Here is a 20,406-nt window from a genome sequence, read left to right on the forward strand (position 1 = left end):
TGGAAAGTTACTTGGGTTTCTAACCAGTCTTTCCTCTTCCCTCCCTTTCCTCACCCCCCAATCTTAGAGCAGTATATCAAGCATACAGCCATCTGGTTATTCAGACTTCCTCTCTTAAACTTCTGTAGAAAAGCTTTAGACACGCTGGGCTGAATGAAAGAAGGGAAATATAGACTTCTATACTTGAGATGCATTCCTACAGGTGTAATGGAAAGTACACCTCCAGGAAAGCATATCAAATCCATTCCTTAGTCAGCAAGCTTTGAAATGTTGGGCTTCCGTGTGTGTGTGTGTGTGTGTGTGTGTGTGTGTGTGTGTGTGTGTATGTATCTGTGTACATGCATATATACACAGATACACACATACACATTGGATGGAGTTGGTGAATCTTGTATTTCCAATGGAAGGAGTTCTTTGAGTTACGTAGATAAGGGGTTTCAGTTTACAAAAGAACCAATACTACAGTGTTTCAATAAATCATGTTCATTTGTTACTTGATTCTCTAGGCCTTTGGAGTCATTCCTTTTGCAATATTTCCTTAGGGCCTTTTTCTTCAGCCCAGATTAATCTAAGACACATTACACTGATGTGAGATGTCACCAGTTCTCCTGGGAAACCCTTGGACTGTATTTTCAATGGCCTGTGCTTTTATGGAAAAATGCTGTCTCACTGCTGATGAGGTTTCTGGTATCAGCAAAGACAGTTGATCACGTACCACATTAGGAGCCCTGATAAGATCCTCTATTCCCCTAAAATCTGTGCCATCAATCTGGCGAGGAAGGTATTTGGGCATTAGAAATGCCTAAAATGCCACAATTAGAAAATTCACTTCTTTGAGGGCCTCCTATTTTCTGCTGAAAGTACCAGTATCCATAAAGTTTTTAAAACTCAAACTTTGCTGTGAATAAGTTCATTTGGGTGCAGATTTTTGGGACTCAGGGTCGAGAGTCATGAAAACTCTGGCCACGTTATGGGGATCTAAGGGAGAGAGAGGAAAGGATTTTTAGACAAGGGTGGGGGAAATGAAGCAGAGGTAGGACCCTTTAACTAGATAAGGCCCTAATCGCCTCATTCCTGGACTATCAGAAGAGCCTTTTAGATTTAAGCTGCTTTTACCTCTTTGTAACTTTACCGACCAAGCTTAGTGAAGTGTTGAGTGCTCTTAGTAAACAGAGTGACCATGGTCCTTCTCAGGGAAGAACTGGCTTCACTTAGTTTCTGGCAGGAGGTGGGCTGGCTGTGTGGGCTTGCACGAGGACAGCCAAAATTGTTGTGGGTTTGCTGCCTTTACCGTAGTCTCCTGACGGTTGTTATTCTGTCTCCTTGAGAGCACGTAGATAAATGGTCTGCCAGAGCCTCAACACACGCTGTTGGATTGAATTGAGTTTGGAGCATTTGCTCTGTGAGGTGGAGACTATTTAGGAGGGTGGTGAGATCTCTCACCACAGGGAAGCCTGACCAGACTATTTAGGAGGGTGGTGAGATCTCTCACCACAGGGAAGCCTGTTGCTGGGGTCATGGCAATGATGGGATATTTTATTCCTCCTTTTGGAAGGGTTGGATGTCTAGGTTCACGTAAATCCATTCTTAGTCAACCAGAGAGAAGGTGATAACTGAAGATGATAAAGTTTTCCTTCTAATGTATTGCAAGGCATAATCACAAATGATTTTAGTCAAAGAATGTGTGCATTTGTAGCATTTTTCTATTACGTAAGAGAATGTTTAGAAACTAGGGTAATGAATATCTTAGCATTTTAAGGAAGAATTTGAAATTTCATTTTTTTGAACCTATGACCTGGAGAATTTATGAGCTTTCTAAATGAAGAGCTTTTTAGCTTAGCTTCAGTTGATTAAAATCCTGGATTTCTTTATGTCCTCAGTTCTGTGCCATATGTTGAGGCGAGTGCTGAGGTCAATGGGAATACTTTTATGACCATCAAAAGGTCACCGTGTCCAAGTTTAACGTGCAGTATAATGATTTAAAGTCCACTCTGGGAAAGCCTCTATATTTATCATCAAATTTTGTGTGTGTGTTGAAATTATACACCTGCGGTATTCCACATCAAAACTCCAGAGGGTCACCTGAGATCGAGTGATTTAAAGTAGATGAAGAATAAAAATGCTTCTTGTAGGAAAATAGGAAAATGCATAAAGAAGAAAATAGGAAACCAGTGGCAAGCTTGGTGTTGGCCCTAGCTTGACCTGTGTGTCCTAGGATAAATCTTGATTTTCAGTCTTGCCCTTGACCTCAGACTGGGCCAGTGGCTACTTTGTTCATGGGCAGGCAACCACCATCCATCCTTGCTCTAAATGCTGAGCCTCCCACAAGCAAGGTGGCTCAGGCTTTGGGAGTTTTCTCTCAATTAATTATTAAGGGAACAAACAGGTCTTGTCTGGTGAAGGCATTGGTCCCCAAATATTTTACTTCCTAGGCTGTTAGAATGTTCGAGATGGATGAGAAGTGGGTGTGCCCAGGAGGGAACCACCCTTCACGGAGGGACTGCTGTACTTCAGGCTTTGTGCTAGTGGTTTACAGGGACCTGTTTAATCCTCACCAGAACCTGGTTTTGCAGGTCAGAAACTTTGCGGGTAAGGAAACTGTGTATCAGAGTTTAAACCCCAGTTCACCAAGCCAAGTCAGTTAAGCAACAAATACTGACTGACTGAAGATTTAATGTTGAATAAAACAAACAGTTCCTGCCCTCATGGAACTTTTTGAATGATATGGAGACAGTAGTCAGTGCTACCCATGTGTCTTGGCTCTTAGTCTAGTATTTTCTCCATCACTATCTTCTTATTTCAGCACTTATTGAGAAATCTGAATTTCTTACTGGACTTAATTTAAATTGTCTTTATTATAATACCTAAGAACCTATATTCTGAATATCAGTTCATTCATTCAATGTCTAAGTCAGCACTGTATAATTCTAGATGCCCAATTTCCAGACTTAAGACAGCCACTGAAAACTCTATTCTTTTTTTTTTTTTAAATTTATTTATTTATTCGTGGCTGTGTTGGATCTTCGTTTCTGTGCGAGGGCTTTCTCTAGTTGTGGCAGGCGGGGGCCACTCTTCATCGCGGTGCGCGGGCCTCTCACTATCACGGCCTCTCTTGTTGCGGAGCACAGGCTCCAGATGCGCAGGCTCAGTACTTGTGGCTCACGGGCCCCGTTTGCTCTGCGGCATGTGGGATCTTCCCAGACCAGGGCTCGAACCCGTATCCCCTGCATTGGCAGGCAGATTCTCAACCGCTGCGCCACCAGGGAAGCCCGAAAACTCTATTCTTGACCAAATCCCTAATATCAGTTTATTTTCTTGTAATTACTTTTTTAAAAAGTGTAATGCAGACAAAATTCCAGTAAACAATGGTTTTGTTTGTGTCAGTTAATAGAGATTTTATTGTATGTACTTCCTAGTATAGTTTATTACTGAAACCATTACTTTTTTCCAGCATTAGAATTCTAAGATTCTATTTTAATGCATGGTTAACAGTGTCTATTTATTGTGACAATAAGTTCTTACTGTCATTACTAATTGATACTTAAAATACAGATTAGGTGAAATCTTAGGAAATATACGCTACCTTTTTTCTTCCTGCTTTTGACAGTCATTGCAGATAAAATTGTAATTTTATTTAAGCTGCTCTTAATATTGGGGGAATTATAAATTCACCATATATAGTCAGAAACCCAAACACTATTTCCTTACACATGGGTATCAGTGGGTGACAATATAATATTGTTGATTCTGTGTCAGCAAGCTATTGAGTTTCACGTTATAACATGAAGTGATGACATTTATAGAGCCTGGAAGTCATTTGGAGACCCGTAAATGTTATTTAAGCCCAGGCATAACAAACCGGGGCCAAAGAACTCCTGATTTAACAGATAACCTGCTGGTGAGGCATGTCCTGAAGTTCTTTTTGCTCAATTGCTAAAATCAATATAGTAGAGGAGACACAGGAAATTTTGTGTCATTTTACCATGAAAATCTTTGTAAATGTAATAAATCCTATTTTATAGATTCCCAAGTTAACAAAATCAGCTTTACCTTTGACTCTATAGGGAAACTAAAGTCATGCTTATGTTAGCAAATTGCTTACAATAAAAATTACAAATTTTGATTTGTGGAATCAGATATTCTCCTGTAGCTTTCTTTTTCTCCCTCCTATTTTTTGTGCGGGAGGGTATAGAGTATTCTCTACTACAGAGTAATGCTGGATATAAATGTTTTGTATAATATGGGTGGGGCGGGGGGAGGGGAGTCCCATCCTTTACTGAAATAGCAGAGAATGAACTGGACATATAAATAGGCTCCTAAGGATTTGGAGTTGACTTCTTAAGAGTCTTTCTGGACTCTCATGAGGGTCAGTATGGAAGATAATTGTTCAGTTGGTAATTAGACCGGAAGAAACAGTGGCTCTAAACAGCAGGATCTATTAAAAAAGTACACAAATCATCATGATCTCATGACTTTATCACCTTTTGGAAATCAACTTCACCCATATATTGCAATGCATCATATATCGTTTAGTTATTGAGGGTCATCTCGGTACTAGGACATTCTGTGCTAGGCACTGGGATTACAGAGGTATTTATTCCTGCTTTTAGGAGCTCACACTTTAGAATAATGCTCTGTTATTGGTAGAATCATAATAAATTCTTGCCACCTTACTATCACTCTTCTTTTGGTCTCTTAATCTCATTTACTTTTTCTGTTCTTTATTTTTCATATATCAGGTCATGGTGGGAGAATTTTGAGCTCCTGCTTATAAAATCCTTTCTGAGATAGAACATCACTAGAAGGGAAAAAAGTACAAAAACACTGTAAAACAGCAAAACCAGTTTTTTAAAAAAAGTTAATGACACAATACATATGTATTAAAAATGTTGACTTCAGTTTACCAGATGATTAGTTATCAGTACTTATTGCCCAGGAACAGGCTTTTAAACTTATTGGTGGAAATATTTTCACATTGTTGCTGCACAGTATTTCTTAAGAGTTTAGGAAAATGTTTTGTTGGCAGAAGCCATACATGCCCATAACTAAATCATCAAGGTTGAGTCATGCATGTGTGCTCACCTCAACTAGTCTCCTAACAAATTGATCAAAGTCAGTATGTAAACACTGTGAGAAGCCACCATAAGCCCCGCCGTGGTCAACATTTCTGGTCAGAGTTGTCATCAGACTTGCTTATGGTTGCGTAAGTATTTGTTGCTTCAGAGTAAATTTCATACACATATATGAAATTATATATATTGTATATAAAAATATATCTGATCTCTACTTTCTGAAAATATACACATTTAGAATGAGAGCTTATTTAGTTCCTCGCTGAAATTTGTGACTCATAAACCCACTTATCAATTACAAACTGTTCCAGCCTGGATTTGGGCCATAGCTAGATAAGAATGAGTTACCATTTTGTATCAAATTGTGCTTAGGGTGCAAGATGCAAGGTCTCATTAAATTTAGTGTTTGGATGTTGATTGTTGACCTTGATATCTCTCCTTTCCTCCCCCTCTCTCTTCCTCTTTCCCCTTTTCTCTTTCTTCCTCTATTTCTGCCTCTTCTCCCTTTTCATGTCTTGAGAGCCTATTGGTGTAACTATTGTGAATGGTCAAGAACTAAATAACAGGGCTTCCCAGGTGGCGCAGTGGTTAAGAATCTGCCTGCCAATGCAGGGGACATGGGTTGGATCCCTGGCCCAGGAAGATCCCACATGCTGCGGAGCAACTAAGCCCGTGTGCCACAACTACTGAGCCTGCGCTCTAGAGCCTGTGAGCCACAGCTACTGAGCCCGCGTGCCACAGCTACTGAATCCCGCGTGCCTAGAGCCCGTGCTCCGCAACAAGAGAAGCCACAACAATGAGAAGCCCGTGCACCACAACGAAGAGTAGCCCCAGCTCGCCGCAACTAGAGAAAGCCCGCTCACAGCAACGAAGACCCAACACAGCCAGAAATAAATAAATAAATCAATTAAAAAAAAAAAAGAATGAAATAACATAGAGTAAGGGATAAAGAATACAGCAAAGTGTTTGTTAAATGAAAACAAGGAAAAATTGTACAGCACAAGGAAATATAGCCATTATTTTGTAATAACTTTAAATGGAGTATAATCTATAAAAATACTGAATCACTGTGTTGTACACCTGAAACTTATATAATATTGTCAATCAACTATACTTCAATAAAGTCAATAATAAAAGTTAGAAAAAAACTAAAATAAGATCAGAACAAAAAGGTGTTTGTATGATTCAATCCAGAACATCCATTTAGTAGTTACAAATGATTTGCCCTGTGACTATAGAGAATCATCCCCAAATCCACCAGTTGGGAGTCAATTTCTTCTCCTTCTGCTGCTATTGTCATAATTTCTGGTATCAAGCCATTGTTCACTTGATAACCTGGTGATCTAATTTGCTTGTTAAGGTGACCAAAACAGCAGTGATGCCTGCAGCTTTAACACACCTGTATTGATTTGACTTACGGTTCAACACTTGGGACTAATTAATCAGAAAAACCCTGGTTTGGTGCTATTTATAAACTCTGTGTTAGGATTGAGAGTGGGTCTATCACACCCTATGTAATAAGCCTTAAGCAGGAAAGCTGCCTATCTGGAGATCTGTGTAGTCACTTATTTCTCACATGTGTGTGATTTTCCTTTTTAGCTTTTGATTCTGTTCAACCATCTTCCAGTAATTTATCTTGCTAATCAGTAAGCTGTATAGGAATACTCTGGGCAGTTGGGGTTGGAAATCAGCTCTTAAATGGGGGGATTTATAGTTTTTGTACAAGTCATGTTAAAACATTGTGTTGAAGGGTGTTGTACTCTTTTCTCATGGAGTTTGATTCATTGAGTTCTTATTAACCAGAGCAGGCAGACTGTCTTAAATTTTCTGCTGTTTGGATAGTGCTCTTTTCAGCATCCTATAAATGTAGCTCTTTGGCCATCAGATAACCAGTTAGTTCCTTGCGGGGGAGTGGGGACAAAGGTCTTGGACTTAGTTTTCTCCCATGTAGAGGGGGAGTCCATCTATAGGAACCTCAGTGATTCAGCTGATAGAGGAAACACTGCATGGATTATATGAGGAAATACAGAAAAGACTAATACAAACACAGTTTCAGTGTTTGGTCATGGCTGGCAGAAAGTTTTCATTGCTGAGTGTTCTTGGTCAAAACTTAGAGTTTCTTTCGAATGCTTTGGGCACTTGGATGATTGTCAATTCATATCTTTATTTTTTTGTGAGCGTATGTGGCAGGGGTGGGGAGAGGACATTCGAAAAAAGTTTTTTCTTTTGTTCTGATAATTACACAGATGGGAAAACGTTGCACCATGAGCAGGTGTGTTTATGACTGTTTTTCGTAGCAATGACCTTTTCCATTAGTGAAGAACTGCTTGAGGACTTCAGATTTGGGGCTTGTTTTTTTGTGTGACCCCCCCCCCCCCCCCCGCCACCCTTGAATGGGTAAGCCTGTGGATGTCCCGTGGAGCACTTCAGGGTGAAGCAGGCCTGCCTGGAACTGAGATGCTTTACCACACTCCCAGGGGAGTTCATTTCAAGGTGCTGGTACTGGCAGCTGCGGCATGATATTGCCCAATCTCAGGCCCTCTTATTGATGGGTGGGAGGGAGTGCGATTGCCGCTTAAGAAATTTTATTATCTTTAGGAGGGAAGAATTTATTACAGGGGGTTTCGTAGATGATCTCTTTCATGTGGGTTAAGACATTTTGAGCTCTGAATGTCCGTGCTGCTTAGAGGTTCTAAGTTGTTCTCAACTGGGGGTGGTACCACTACTCTCAAGGGGTGTGGACATGTATGTCACAGGGACGGGGGATGGGCAGTACCGGCATTCCACATGTCAGGGGAGGGGCCAGGGACGCTAGACCTCCTGCTTTGCCCACGGCAGCTGAATAATTATCCCATCCTACATGCCCATCACGTCCTGTCAGGAACCCCTGAGAAGCGTGGTTTTATTTATAATGCACTTCAGTGCTGATGAACAATCTGGTTGTAGGTCGAGGAGGTGCTCAGTGAAAAAGAAGTGATGTGGAAGAGACGGGGAAAGGGGAGAAAGACAGGTAGCTAGTGTTTAAACAAAATGCGTGAGGAATAGCTCAGTTAGGAAAGGTGGAAATGTAACTTCCCACTTCTCAGAATTGAGAGGCTTCTCTGATAGTGCATCATATTATTCTGCCGGCTTTGGATCATTGAAACGGCACTTTAAAAATTATTAAGCAAATATTTCAGCAGTCTTTGAGATCCTCTGTCTCTCGAGGTCTGGCTGAATTCCTCATGCTGGATGCGCAGACACATCCATTCAGCTTGGAGGGAACCGGACACTAGGAGGCCTTGGGTGGCACCTGCGGAAACTGTTGGCCATTTGCCGTGCATTGGAGCTGCTTTGGATCGGGCCTGGGGCAACTGGAGGGGCTGCAGGGTGAGCCCCACCCCTGCCAGAGCCTCTTGGTGAACCACCCACCAGCCTGTTCACTGAGCTCATGCTCTGGGCAGGGTTCTAAGGAGCCCAAGCCCTTCTCATGGCCAAAGTCTATATCCTCATTCAGATTTGTATCCACCCAGAGCGACTTTTAGTTTTAATATAGTTACTGGCACTAGAGCTTTCTAAGCTTTCTCACTCTCAACCCGTTTGATCATGTCACTCTGTTCTTGGCATTCAAGGCCCTTTCTTCCCCATCTCCCCAGCTTGGTTGTCCCCCACTTTAGAAGAGGTTCCCTGCACTTGGGCCATGGAGGCCTGCTTATTCCCCCCTCACCCATGCTGGGCCTCCCTCAAGTTGTTTGGGCCCTTGCACAAAGCACGGTCCCTCCTTCACCCCCCCACCCCTCGCCAAGTCCTGCTCTTTCACACAGGCCCAGTGCAGTCTTATTCTCCTTCATGAAGCCTCTCTCATTGCATCATCTTGTGGTATTCATTTTTTTCTCCCTGAGACCAATTGGTTCTTATTACCTCTGCTCCTTATTTGGAATGAAATCATCTACTGTCATATGGCGCAACTTTGGAGTCATACTACCTAGGTGTGAATCCCTGCTTCTCCACCTACCAGTTGTGAGATTTGGTCAAGCCTCAGTTTTCTCATCTTTGAAATGGGGCTGTTAGTACCATCTCATAGGATTGTTGTGAGGATAAGTGAGATAATCTATGGGAAACACTTAAAATACTACTGGCACTTAATAAATTCTGGGTGATTGAAAGCTGTCATTTATTTTGTGGGATGGGGGTTGAGGAATAGAGCACAGACTCTGAAATCACACAGGCGCTGGGTCTGAATCAGACTTTGACATTTTCTGCATCTGTGGGAATTTGATTAATGCCCCTGAGATTCAAGTTCCCCTTCTATTAAATAAATATAAATCTCACTTCACATATTTCTAAGAGGATCCAATGGATATGTATAGGGACTTCCCTGGTGGCGCAGTGCTTAAGAATCCACCTGCCAATGCAGGGGACACGGGTTCGAGCCCTGGTCTGGGAAGATCCCACATGTCGCGGAGCAACTAAGCCTGTGCTCCACAACTACTGAGCCTGTGCTCCCCAGCCCATGCGCCACAACTACTGAGTCTGCGTGCCACAACTACTGAAGCCTGTGTGCCTAGAGCCCGTGCTCCGCAACAAGAGAGGCCACCACAATGAGAAGCCCGCGCACTGCAACGAAGAGTAGCCCCCGCTCTCCACAACTAGAGAAAGCCCACACACAGCAACAAAGACCCAACACAGACAAAAATAAATAAAATTAAATCTTAAAAAAAAAATGGATGTGTATAAAGCTTTTTATATTGTCCAACACATAGTAGGTGCTCAACAAATAGCAGCTATTGTTGTTACATGGCTATTTAATTTATAATGCATAAATAACTTTTGTCCCCAATAAATTTGTAAGTTCTATTTAAAAAAAGGATCATATCTTATCATTCTTTGTTTCTTCCACAAACCTTAAACAAAGTTTTGCACACAGCGGGTATGATTTTTTTTTCGTGTGTGGCTTTATTGAATCTGACATCATATTCTTTTGGTCCTTTTTTAAAAAAAATTTCATTTAAGTGATGTGTGTACATGATCACGCATCAGCTGGCTTTGTGGGTTTCCCTCAAAGTCTTTGACTTCTTGAAATGTCCTCTCAATATCAATATTGTTTTCCTCTATCAAAACATCAGGGCTCTGAAACAATAATTTGGAAAAAGCAGTCAACTCAGTTGTTTGTGAACTGGATTAAAAAAAAAAAAGAATAATTCTGGCCACCTATTTGGCGACCTGTTCTGAAAACCAGGCAGCTAAAATATTGTACAGAAAGAGTAGTAGGCTGGTTTGCTGTACCCGTCTCGTTTCAGTTCCATCAGTTGAGTTGGTGGCTATTCCACCGGTTGACATTAGGCAGGGCAGGGTCTCCAGACAGTTTGTTACCCTTGGCTGTCATGGCTGCAGTGTCAAGTTTGGAAATTAGTAAGTGACTTTAAATCTTCAAAAGGGGACTGGCCTTGTTGGTGTGGACAAGGTATGAGAATTGTAGTAAACCATCACCCAGCTTATAAACATCACAAGTATGTCTGTCAATACCAAGGGAATAAAAACAAAGTACCGAAGAAGTGAAGTAAAAATTATGAGTGAATTAAGGAATGTATTTCTTTGAGTTCAGTGGAGGTAAGACTATTAAAGTGCCACGTAGTGTTACATGTTTTTAAAAAGAGCACATGTGCCTCCTCAGGTAGACCAAAAGTGTCTGGAAAGACCAGCACATGTTAGAGGATCTAGACGGAAAGTAGGATTTGCCACAGAAATTACCTTACTCTGTTAACTTTGGACAATGTTCCATTGACTACGACTTGCCTTTTTCTTCTAATAGAATTCATGAGAGGAAAAAGAAACTCTTATAAGAAAAGGGCAAAAGAATGAAACATTAGGGGGCTTCCCTGGTGGTGTGGCGGTTAAGAATCCGCCTGCCAATGCAGGGGGACACGGGTTCGAGCCCTGGTCCGGGAAGATCCCACATGCCGCGGAGCAGCTAAGCCTGTGCACCACAACTACTGAGCCTGCGCTTTAGAGCCCACGAGCCACAACTACTGAAGCCCACGCGCCTAGAGCCCGTGCTCCACAACAAGAGAAGCCACCGCAATAGGCCCACGCACCGCAATGAAGAGTAGCCCCTGCTCTCTGAAACTAGAGTAAAGCCCCGAGCGCAGCAAAGAAGAGCCAGTGCAGCCAAAACTAAAATAAAATAAATAAATTTAAAAAAATTCAAAAAAGAATGAAACATTAGTATGACAATATTTTTCTCTTTTTAAAACTTTTAGATATTCTTCCTATTTCAAATTATACCAGGTTTCATTTTTCTTTCTATAGATTTAAGATAGTAAACTCCAATTAAAAGACTCATTGTTTGCCTTGATGGTTTTATGAATCTCTGATATGTAATTTTACAAAGAGAAATCTTCATTACCTGGTGAATACGTGTTTACTGTCCCACATGTGCCTAGCGCTGTGCCAGAGTTTGTAAAGGATACAGAAGTGGTGCTCTCAATTCCGTGCTGTGCCCCTTCTGGAAAAACAAACTTCTTCCCTCCTCTAGGCATTATCTGTTGCTCCAATATCTTATCTTAACACATTCTTAGTCCAACACTTAAACCAGGAAGCTTGGGCTATGGCTATTTATGAAGAAAGGATTACTCTTGTTTTTCTCCAGCTTGGGGCTCTATAATGTTGAAAAACAAGTTTATCCCTATGTCTATTGTAATTTTTCTTGAAGAGATTGAAACTCTTTTTTTGATTTCCCGGCATTGCTTTTTCTAAAAAAATTTATTTTATTGAAATGCAGTTGATTTACAATGTTGTGTTAATTTCTACTGTACAGCAAAGTGATTCAGTTATACATATATATACATTCTTTTTCATATTCTTTTCCATTATGTTTATCACAGGATATTTCATATAGTTCCCTGTGCTATGCAGTGAGAACTTGTTTTCCATTCTCTGTATAATAGTTTGCATCTGCTAACCCCAAACTCCCAATACATCCCTCCCCCACACCCCTCCCTCCTTGCATTGCTTTTGATTGTTGCAAATTTTCCTTTGTTTTTATGTGCAATGTTTGTTGCTAAGTAGACTACTCTTCTCCAATTGTATTGTATGAGCATATGGTGTGGCGTGGATTCCACACCAGTCCAGTTAATGAATCCAGTGAATGTTGATAACAACTTTGGAAAATAATCAAATTTTTACATTCATTTTTTTGGTGGAATTTTTTTTTTTTTCCTGGTTTGAAGAGAACATAGAGCACTGGTAGTCAGTACAGCACAGATGCTGGACCAGAACTGTCAGATCCAGATCTTGCTTTGCACATGTTTGCTATTTGATCTTGGGCAAGTTACTGAATTGCTCTGTGTCTCAGTTTCTTTATTTGTAAAATATGCATAAGAATGACATCTATCTTGTAGGGTTGTTATGAAGGTTAAATGACAAAGTTTACAAAAAGTTTACAAAGTACTTAGAATGGTGCATACCACTTAAGTACCACACAAATAGTTTTTTCATCTTTGCACCATCTACTTTGATTTTGGGGAAAGGCAGGGCCAGCCTGGGAAAGTAGGGTGTCCCTTTGGTTCTAATGGTTCCTTGTCAATGACTGCCTGGCTCTTAACAATAGGTTTTTATTTCAGTGCGGATTATGATGTTTTCCTCTTTGGTTTTTATTAGAGGGAGACTGTTTTAAAGTTATAAAAGATTGTTTGCAGAATTACCTCTTGGTTAAAAATGGATTGGTTGAATATGGATGTTTAGAGACCATTTGTTGAAAGAAGTGTTAAATTTTGCTCTATTTAGATTTTTTTCTTTCATAAACTATGTTTAGCTCCAAGGTATGAAATTCCCCCACTCCCACCTTCTTTGGACTTCACATTATTAAAAAATAAAGTATAGATAATATGTAGTAACCTTTGGAGGGGTTATGAGTAAAGGCTACTTATTTTAAAAAAACTCTCAGAAAATAAAGTGCATACAAACCAGTTAAAATCAGGGGCAGCTGAAATTGTTATCAAACTTGATCTAGACCTTTTCACTAGCAGTGTGTTTTTGTTTTTTTTAATTTATTTTTTATTTTTGCCTATTCTGGAACTTTATTATCATTTTTGTTTGATTTCTATTTTATTATTATTATTATTGTTAAACATTTTTATTTTATATTGGGGAATAGTTGATTTACAATGTTGTGTTAGATTCAGGTGTACAGCAAAGTGATTGTGTTATATATCTACATATATCTATTCTTTTTCAGATGCTTTTCCCATATAGGTTATTACAAAGTATCGAATAGAGTTCCCTGTGCTATACTAGCAGTTTGTTTTTAAACAACACATATTTCCTTTGTAATAGAATGGATGACAGTCTTCTGACACTAGTGGAGCATTTGGTTGATTACTAAGATGCCACCCAGCAAGTGATAGAGTATCCATTTGTTCTTCTGAAGAGATGTTTCCAAACAATAGTCATTTGGGAGTTATAACAGGCATGGAAGTTAATATTGAAAAGATGAACTTGACAAAAGAATTACCATGGATCTGTTGATAAGTTGAGTGAATTGGGCTTGATATATTACTTTAGATAACTGAGTATTTGGGAGATCAAATGTGAAAAATACTAACTAGAAAGAGTTACTTAATTGTAAAAGTTCCCCTATCAGTTTAATTTTTTTTTTAATGTGTGATTTTAAATAATTGACTTTGAAGTGCTTAACAAATGACTTTTGGGTATCTATTTTGTGTTCTTTTCATAATGTGCTTAACTTCATATTTTAGCAAAAACAAAAAACAACCTCAAAATTTGACTTGTAATAAAAATTGCTTAAGAAATGAAAAAAGAAAAAAAACCCAAATAAACAAAAATGTTGCTTAAGAAATAACACTAATTATACATATATTTAAAAACAGGCAGTATATTGTTCTGAGAATTTGCTTCAGTATGCTCAGTTTCTAAGTGTATGATTTTTCCAGCAATAGGAAACTCTTTGTAAGTAGACTGACCTTTAGATTGTTATAATTTTTCAACCAGAAATTATTAGATACTAAGGGAAACAAATGTACTGAATTTACAAATGTATTATGTTGGATTACTAACAATAGACCTAATTGATAAAAGTGATTTAATATATGTTGTGTTAATAGCTAAACCTCCAAAGCCTCTAATCTCTCATGGAAATATTGCTTTGTAGAACAAAATCCAATGAGAAGTTCTGGGATTCCAGAGTGAATTTGTACATTCCTTAGGGGCATTTTTGCAAGGGAGGTTGTTGTGTTTTAAAGGTAGTTGATAAGAGACCTGCACCACCAACCCCAGACCTGCACCACCAACCACCATCATGCATTAGTCTATAGAAGGTATTTGGGTGTACGTATTCCTGTACCACTCGGTACCACCATTTAGCCAAGGAAAGTTTCTGACCATTTGCAGCATACATTATAAATCAGGATGTCACTACCAGACAATCAGATTTGAACATTCCATGAACAAAGTAGCCTATATCCCCTAGGAATAGATCACTTAACTATGTTTATGTCATGCTCTTGATATGCCTGCATTTACACAAGACAGGATAGCACATTGTTTATTTATTTTAGGAGTAGGTAATTGATCTGTATATTTACTTAATTTCAGTTTAATTAGTCAAACATTGAAATGGGTAATTTAGCATGATTGCTTAAATACATGGGGAAAGTATAATTATTCTTCCAACCCCCCGAATTATTCCTCTACCACCATGGGTTTGTAAAAGAATAATTTTGAGTCTTCTCCATGTTGGGTTGGTGTTGGTTGCTCTCTTAAAAATAAAATTCATGCTTGGCACATAATGTATGGGGAGGTTGCTGGTCAGCTATTTGGGGAAACTCAGAGGATCGCTAACTGCCAAATTAGTCCCCTGGGGAGAACTAGGAAAACTGCAGGATATACTGGTTGAATTAAATGAACTTGTTTAAGTTATATTCACTTTCTGGTATCACTAGGAGATATCACTGCCACTTGGAAATGTGGCTAGTTTGATGCCAAGTTTGTGCACTCTGATTGGCTGCAGAGATTTTTGTTTGTTTGTTTTTTGGCCTTTGTTTGTTGGCAGAGAAGAGCCGTACCTGGCATCTTACAAATAAGTTACAAGCAAAAAGCCATAATATTGGTCTTGTATCTAAGAATGAAGAACCATAAATTGCTGTATATGATTTAGTAATAAATAGGCGCTTAAAAAGACTGTAGGGTGGGAAACTGAAAAAAGCACAGTCCCACAAATGAAAAGTTACTCATGATGTTATCAGAGATAACCACCCTTAACTTTCTGGCCTTTTCTGTGCTTTTTTTCTGTTATATATGATTCTGTTACAGGTAAAATTTTGCATCCTTGTCTTTGTTATAATGTATAATGAAATATTACAAATATTTCTCCAAATCATTTAGAAGTTCTTCATAACTATTTTAATGAGTTCCTAATATGATATATAGATATAGCTATAAGAAAATTTATTCATTTTCATATTATTGGACATTTACGAGGTTTGCAATTTCCTTTATTATAAATTATGCTATGATGAAAACCTCTATACATGAATCTTTAATTCTCTGCTTAGTTCCTTCAGGGGAAAAAAAATTACCTAGAAGTAAAAGTATTAAGTTAAAGAATAAGCACTTTTAAAAAGCAGGATACCTGTTGTCAAATTGCTTTCCAGATTGGTTACCTCAAGGTGCACTCTAGTCAGCTGTGTGTGAAAATGACTTTCCTGCAGACCCTGAAACAGAATATAATCATAAAAATGTTTTCCTAATTGTATAAATAATTTACATTCTTTGATTACTAACTAGTTGCATAATTTTTTGTTTTCATCAAAAATTTGTATTTTTTTGAAATATCTGTGTGGGTAACTTTTTAAACTGGCTTTCTCTTGCTTGTGGGATTACAGAATGTCACAGTGACGAGTTTCAGTGCCAACCTGGGCTTTGTATCGTTGCGTCCTGGCGGTGTGACGGGACCAGAGACTGCGCGAATGGCTCGGATGAAATTGGCTGCCGTAAGTGAAGAGCGGTGGGGCTAAGCTCTGTTCTGAGTAGCAGAAGTGCTTCATGGTCATTTCAGCTGTAACAAAGAGAAAGAGTTGTGCCTTTAGTAGTAGATTGGACTGAGCTCCAATCTTTTGAGATAGAGAACTGGTGGCATTAAGAATTCAGTCCCTTTTGATCACGAGGTTCAATTCACATCAGTTTCTATCTTACTTTTATCCCATGACCTTGGTGTGGAACCAACTTTCTGAGCTGTTTTCTGAAGCCTATAAACGATTATTTCAGATTATTCCATCTGCAAATTTTGTGCACTAACAAGAACAAAAAAAATAATGTTGTCTGTACTGCTGTGATTTGTAATTCAAGGAAGAGTCTGTGTTTATAAAAAGGATGTAGTAGAACTTGTGTGCATTACTATCAAGAGGTCACAGAAGGGGCTAGTGTGATTTATGTTTTTTAAATAATAGTTAAAAACATGATAATATTATAAACCCCCAATTTAACTCTTTAATTTAGAAGAATTATAAAATCACTTTCATATATTTCTTCATTTAGTTCTCTCAACAATATTCTGAGGTAGGTTTCAGATGAGGAAACTGAGGCATAGAGAAGCTAAATTATTTATTAAAGGCTTCCCAATTGATGCACTAATCCCAACCCTTATGTCCATTGCTCTCCCACCTTGCCATAGGTGATCCATCACACTACTGCAATTTCATTCATTCTGACAGGTGAACAGGCAAGGGTTATCATCCAAAAACCAAGAAAGCAGGTGAAAATTTGTTTTGAATCGTTGGCCATCCTGTGGCACAACAGGACAAACTTTGGTGTATTGTTTGGATGACGATGCATTTGAAAATGGGAGAAGTGTGGAGATTAGGTCCTATAAGGTGCTTCTCAAACTTTCATGCAGAAATGGATCACCTGGGGAGCTTGTTAAAGTGTAGGTTTTAATTCCACATGTTTGAGGTGGGACCTGAGATTCTGCATTTCTGCAAGCTCCCAGGTAGTGCTGATGCTGCTGGTCTGGAAACCACACTTTGAGTAAGGGAGTAGTTCTATTTGTAGAGATATGATCAAGTGCTATCTATTTGCCTCCTCTGGGCTTACTGAGTTCATTTTAGGTTAAACACTAGGAGCAGAAAGTCAGGAACAGTGTATTCTGAGATAAAGGAAAAATTGAACAGTCATACCGACAATTTATCAATGTCCCATAACGATGATGATAAAAACATACCAATGACAATTACTCGCAACTTATTTACATGGTACTTTCACATATGTTACTCTACTTATTTTCTTTTTTTAACATCTTTATTGGAGTATAATTGCTTTACAATGGTGTGTTAGTTTCTGCTGTATAACAAAGTGAATCAGCTATATGTATACATATCACCATATCCCCTCCCTCTTGAGCCTCCCTCCCACCCTCCCTATCCCACCCTTCTAGGTGGTCACAAAGCACTGAGCTGATTTCCCTGTGCCATGCAGCTGCTTCCCACTAGCTATCTATTTTACATTTGGTAGTGTATATATGTCCATGCCACTCTCTCACTTCGTCCCAGCTTACCCTTCCCCCTCCCTGTGTCCTCAAGTCCATTCTCTACGCCTGCGTCTTTATTCCTGTCCTGCCCCTAGATTCATCAGAACCATTTTTTTTTTTTTTTAGATTCCATATATATGTGTTAGCATACGGTATTTGATTTTCTCTTTCTGAGTTACTTCACTCTGTATGACAGACTCTAGGTCCATCCACCTCACTACAAATAACTCAGTTTCATTTCATTTTATGGCTGGGTAATATTCCATTCTACTTATTTTTTATAGCACACCGTGAGAAAAATATAGTCCCCATTTTATGGTGCATACATTGAGATTCAGAGAACCTGCTGAAGATTGTAAAGCAAGTAAATTGTGGAAATAATAAATTATTTGATTTTGGGTCTTATTTTCCAAATCTCATGGATTTTACAATTTATCATGATGCTTGACTATTAGTTATTACAAAACACTTCAAATAATTTAATAATTATAAACTCATGGTTGATTTTATTGAAATTAAAAATTTAATTTTTTTTTGGTCATAACTTTGTATGAATGTGTGTTTGGGCTGTTTGTTTTATTCTCTGTATTTTGTATTGCTTTGGATCATCATTTTGCTGTGATGCCATTGCTGAGATTACTTGACAGTGAACACTGGTCAAAGTCCACAGGCTCTAAGGTTTTTTATATTTGTTATCAAATATATGGAGCAGGAGTTGACATACTTCTTTTGAAACGAGCATTGTTGGTTGGTATAATAGGGTGGATGTTTGACATAATGAGTTTTTTTCTGGTTTATTTTAGCTCACCCTACTTGCCGTTCCAACCAGTTCCTGTGTCAGAGTGAGGAGCTATGCATCCCGGTCCACTGGGTGTGTGACGAGGAAGAAGACTGTATTGATGGCTCAGATGAACGTCGGCATTGCCGTAAGTGCTTGTAGAGGAATCTTGTTTTGGCCCTTTGGACACCTTAAATTCCAACCTGTTACAAATACAAAACACAATGGAATGAATCTTTATAAATGCAGAGTTGGGCCTTGAAGGACAAGGGAACCTGTGCCAGCCATCTCACTCAGGGGTTGGATGATACTGAAAGTGTGAATGTGCTGAAGAATTATCAAGATAGCCAGTGATGTGGACATGGGATGGATTCCCAGTATTTAACTCAGGTTATGTTATGCTTAAGAAAGAAACAAAACACTTATTGGTATCTATATGTGGAGGTCTTCATTTGTCTGGTTGGCAGTTGGATGAGTCCACGAGCTCCTGCAGCACACTGTGCAGGCAAAACCTTCCACCCCGGGGCTTCCCTGGTGGCGCAGTGGTTGACAGTCTGCCTGCCAATGCAGGGGACACGGGTTCGAGCCCTGGTCTGGGAAGATCCCACATGCCACGGAGCAGCTGGGCCCGTGAGCCGCAATTACTGAGCCTGCGCATCTGGAGCCTGTGCTCCACAACAAGAGAGGCCACGATAGTGAGAGGCCCGCACACCGCGATGAAGAGTGGCCCCCGCTTGCCACAACTAGAGAAAGCCCTCGCACAGAAATGAAGACCTAACACATCCATAAATAAAAACAAACAAACAAACAAACAAACCTTTAAAACAAAAAACAAAAAACAAAAAACCTTCCACCCCTTCTGCCCCACTATTAAACCCTCTTCTTTCTGACTGAGTGGAAGTGGAGGTCTGTTGGAGGCACTTCAGTGACGGCTGCTATAGCCATCGTAGGATGAGCTGGCACCAGAAAGCAAATAGTAGCAAGGAAGAGGACGTTGGCGACTGCTGATTCCTGGACATTGAGGGGGTTCAGGGCAGTAACCTGGAAGAAACCCTTCCATTCTGATTTCTTTGGGATGGAACTGGAAAAGAGTGTTTTATTGGGCTTAAACAATTTTGGACAAGAGCATAATCTTGGGTGAATGTAAGATGGCAACATGTGAGAAAGATGTCTGTCATCTGTAGCATTCCTTTCTCTTAAGGATATTTGTATAATTTAAAATTATTCTTGTATCAATGGGGATGTTTTTGGCTGCAAAGAATGAAAAACACAACTCAAAAAAGTTAAGGAAAAAGGGAATTTATTATCTCACCCAAGAAGCCTAAATGTAGCATTGTTCCGGAATTGATTGGCAGATAATGGAAAATCTCAATTCCTTGGATCGGTGACATCATCCAATTTTCTTCTACTATTCTGCCCTGCCCTGCCATCTTTTTAGCCTATTGGCTTTTCATGATTGCATGAAAGCTGCAGAAGTCCTGAATTTTACATTCCCATAATTCACATTTCAATATCTAGAAGAGAAAACATCAACATCTTTTCCCTGTGTTTTTATAAGACAAAAGAAAACAACAACAACAAAAAAACCCCAAACTAAAACCTTTTAGCGAGTCTAAGTTGGACTGAGATGGAAATTGGAGAGAAGATACAAGGCTGTAATGAACCACCTCAGGCTCTTGACCTCAGTTGTCCTCTGAAAAAGTCCAGCTCTGATCACTGTGTAGCATTCACCTTTCAACTTCCCCACATTCTGTTTCATTAAATGCACATCCCACAAATCATGGACATCTATCATCACTGTGTGTTGGTTTTGAGACAGCCAAGATCCTGTCGACATTTTCACGTGGACATTGTCCACAAAGATCAAAGAAGAAACAGATATTTTTGATGGCTACGTCATGTGGGAACTTGTTTGTTGGGTGACTAGCAGTGGAGTTGCTGTGGTCTTCAGTAGATTCTGGATGTATTTATAAAAAATTGGAATTAAGTCCAGGAATTTTGAGTCCAGCAATGGGAGTATGAGCTCTTTTCAGTTG

The 20,406-nt window shown here is 39.4% G+C and overlaps 1 protein-coding gene across 1 annotated transcript in view; it reads left to right on the plus strand.

Moving 5' to 3' along the window:
* The window catches only part of LRP2 (LDL receptor related protein 2), a 199,659-nt gene that overhangs the window by 20,440 nt on the left and 158,813 nt on the right, over positions 1–20,406 (plus strand). Inside the window, exons 2-3 of the mRNA XM_068544952.1 lie at positions 15,953–16,060; positions 18,396–18,518. Coding sequence (XP_068401053.1) covers positions 15,953–16,060; positions 18,396–18,518 — 231 coding nt within the window. The remainder of the gene's footprint in view (positions 1–15,952; positions 16,061–18,395; positions 18,519–20,406) is intronic.

Source organism: Eschrichtius robustus, chromosome 5 (assembly GCF_028021215.1).
Source record: "Eschrichtius robustus isolate mEscRob2 chromosome 5, mEscRob2.pri, whole genome shotgun sequence".
In the NCBI taxonomy this organism is placed as follows: domain Eukaryota; kingdom Metazoa; phylum Chordata; class Mammalia; order Artiodactyla; family Eschrichtiidae; genus Eschrichtius; species Eschrichtius robustus.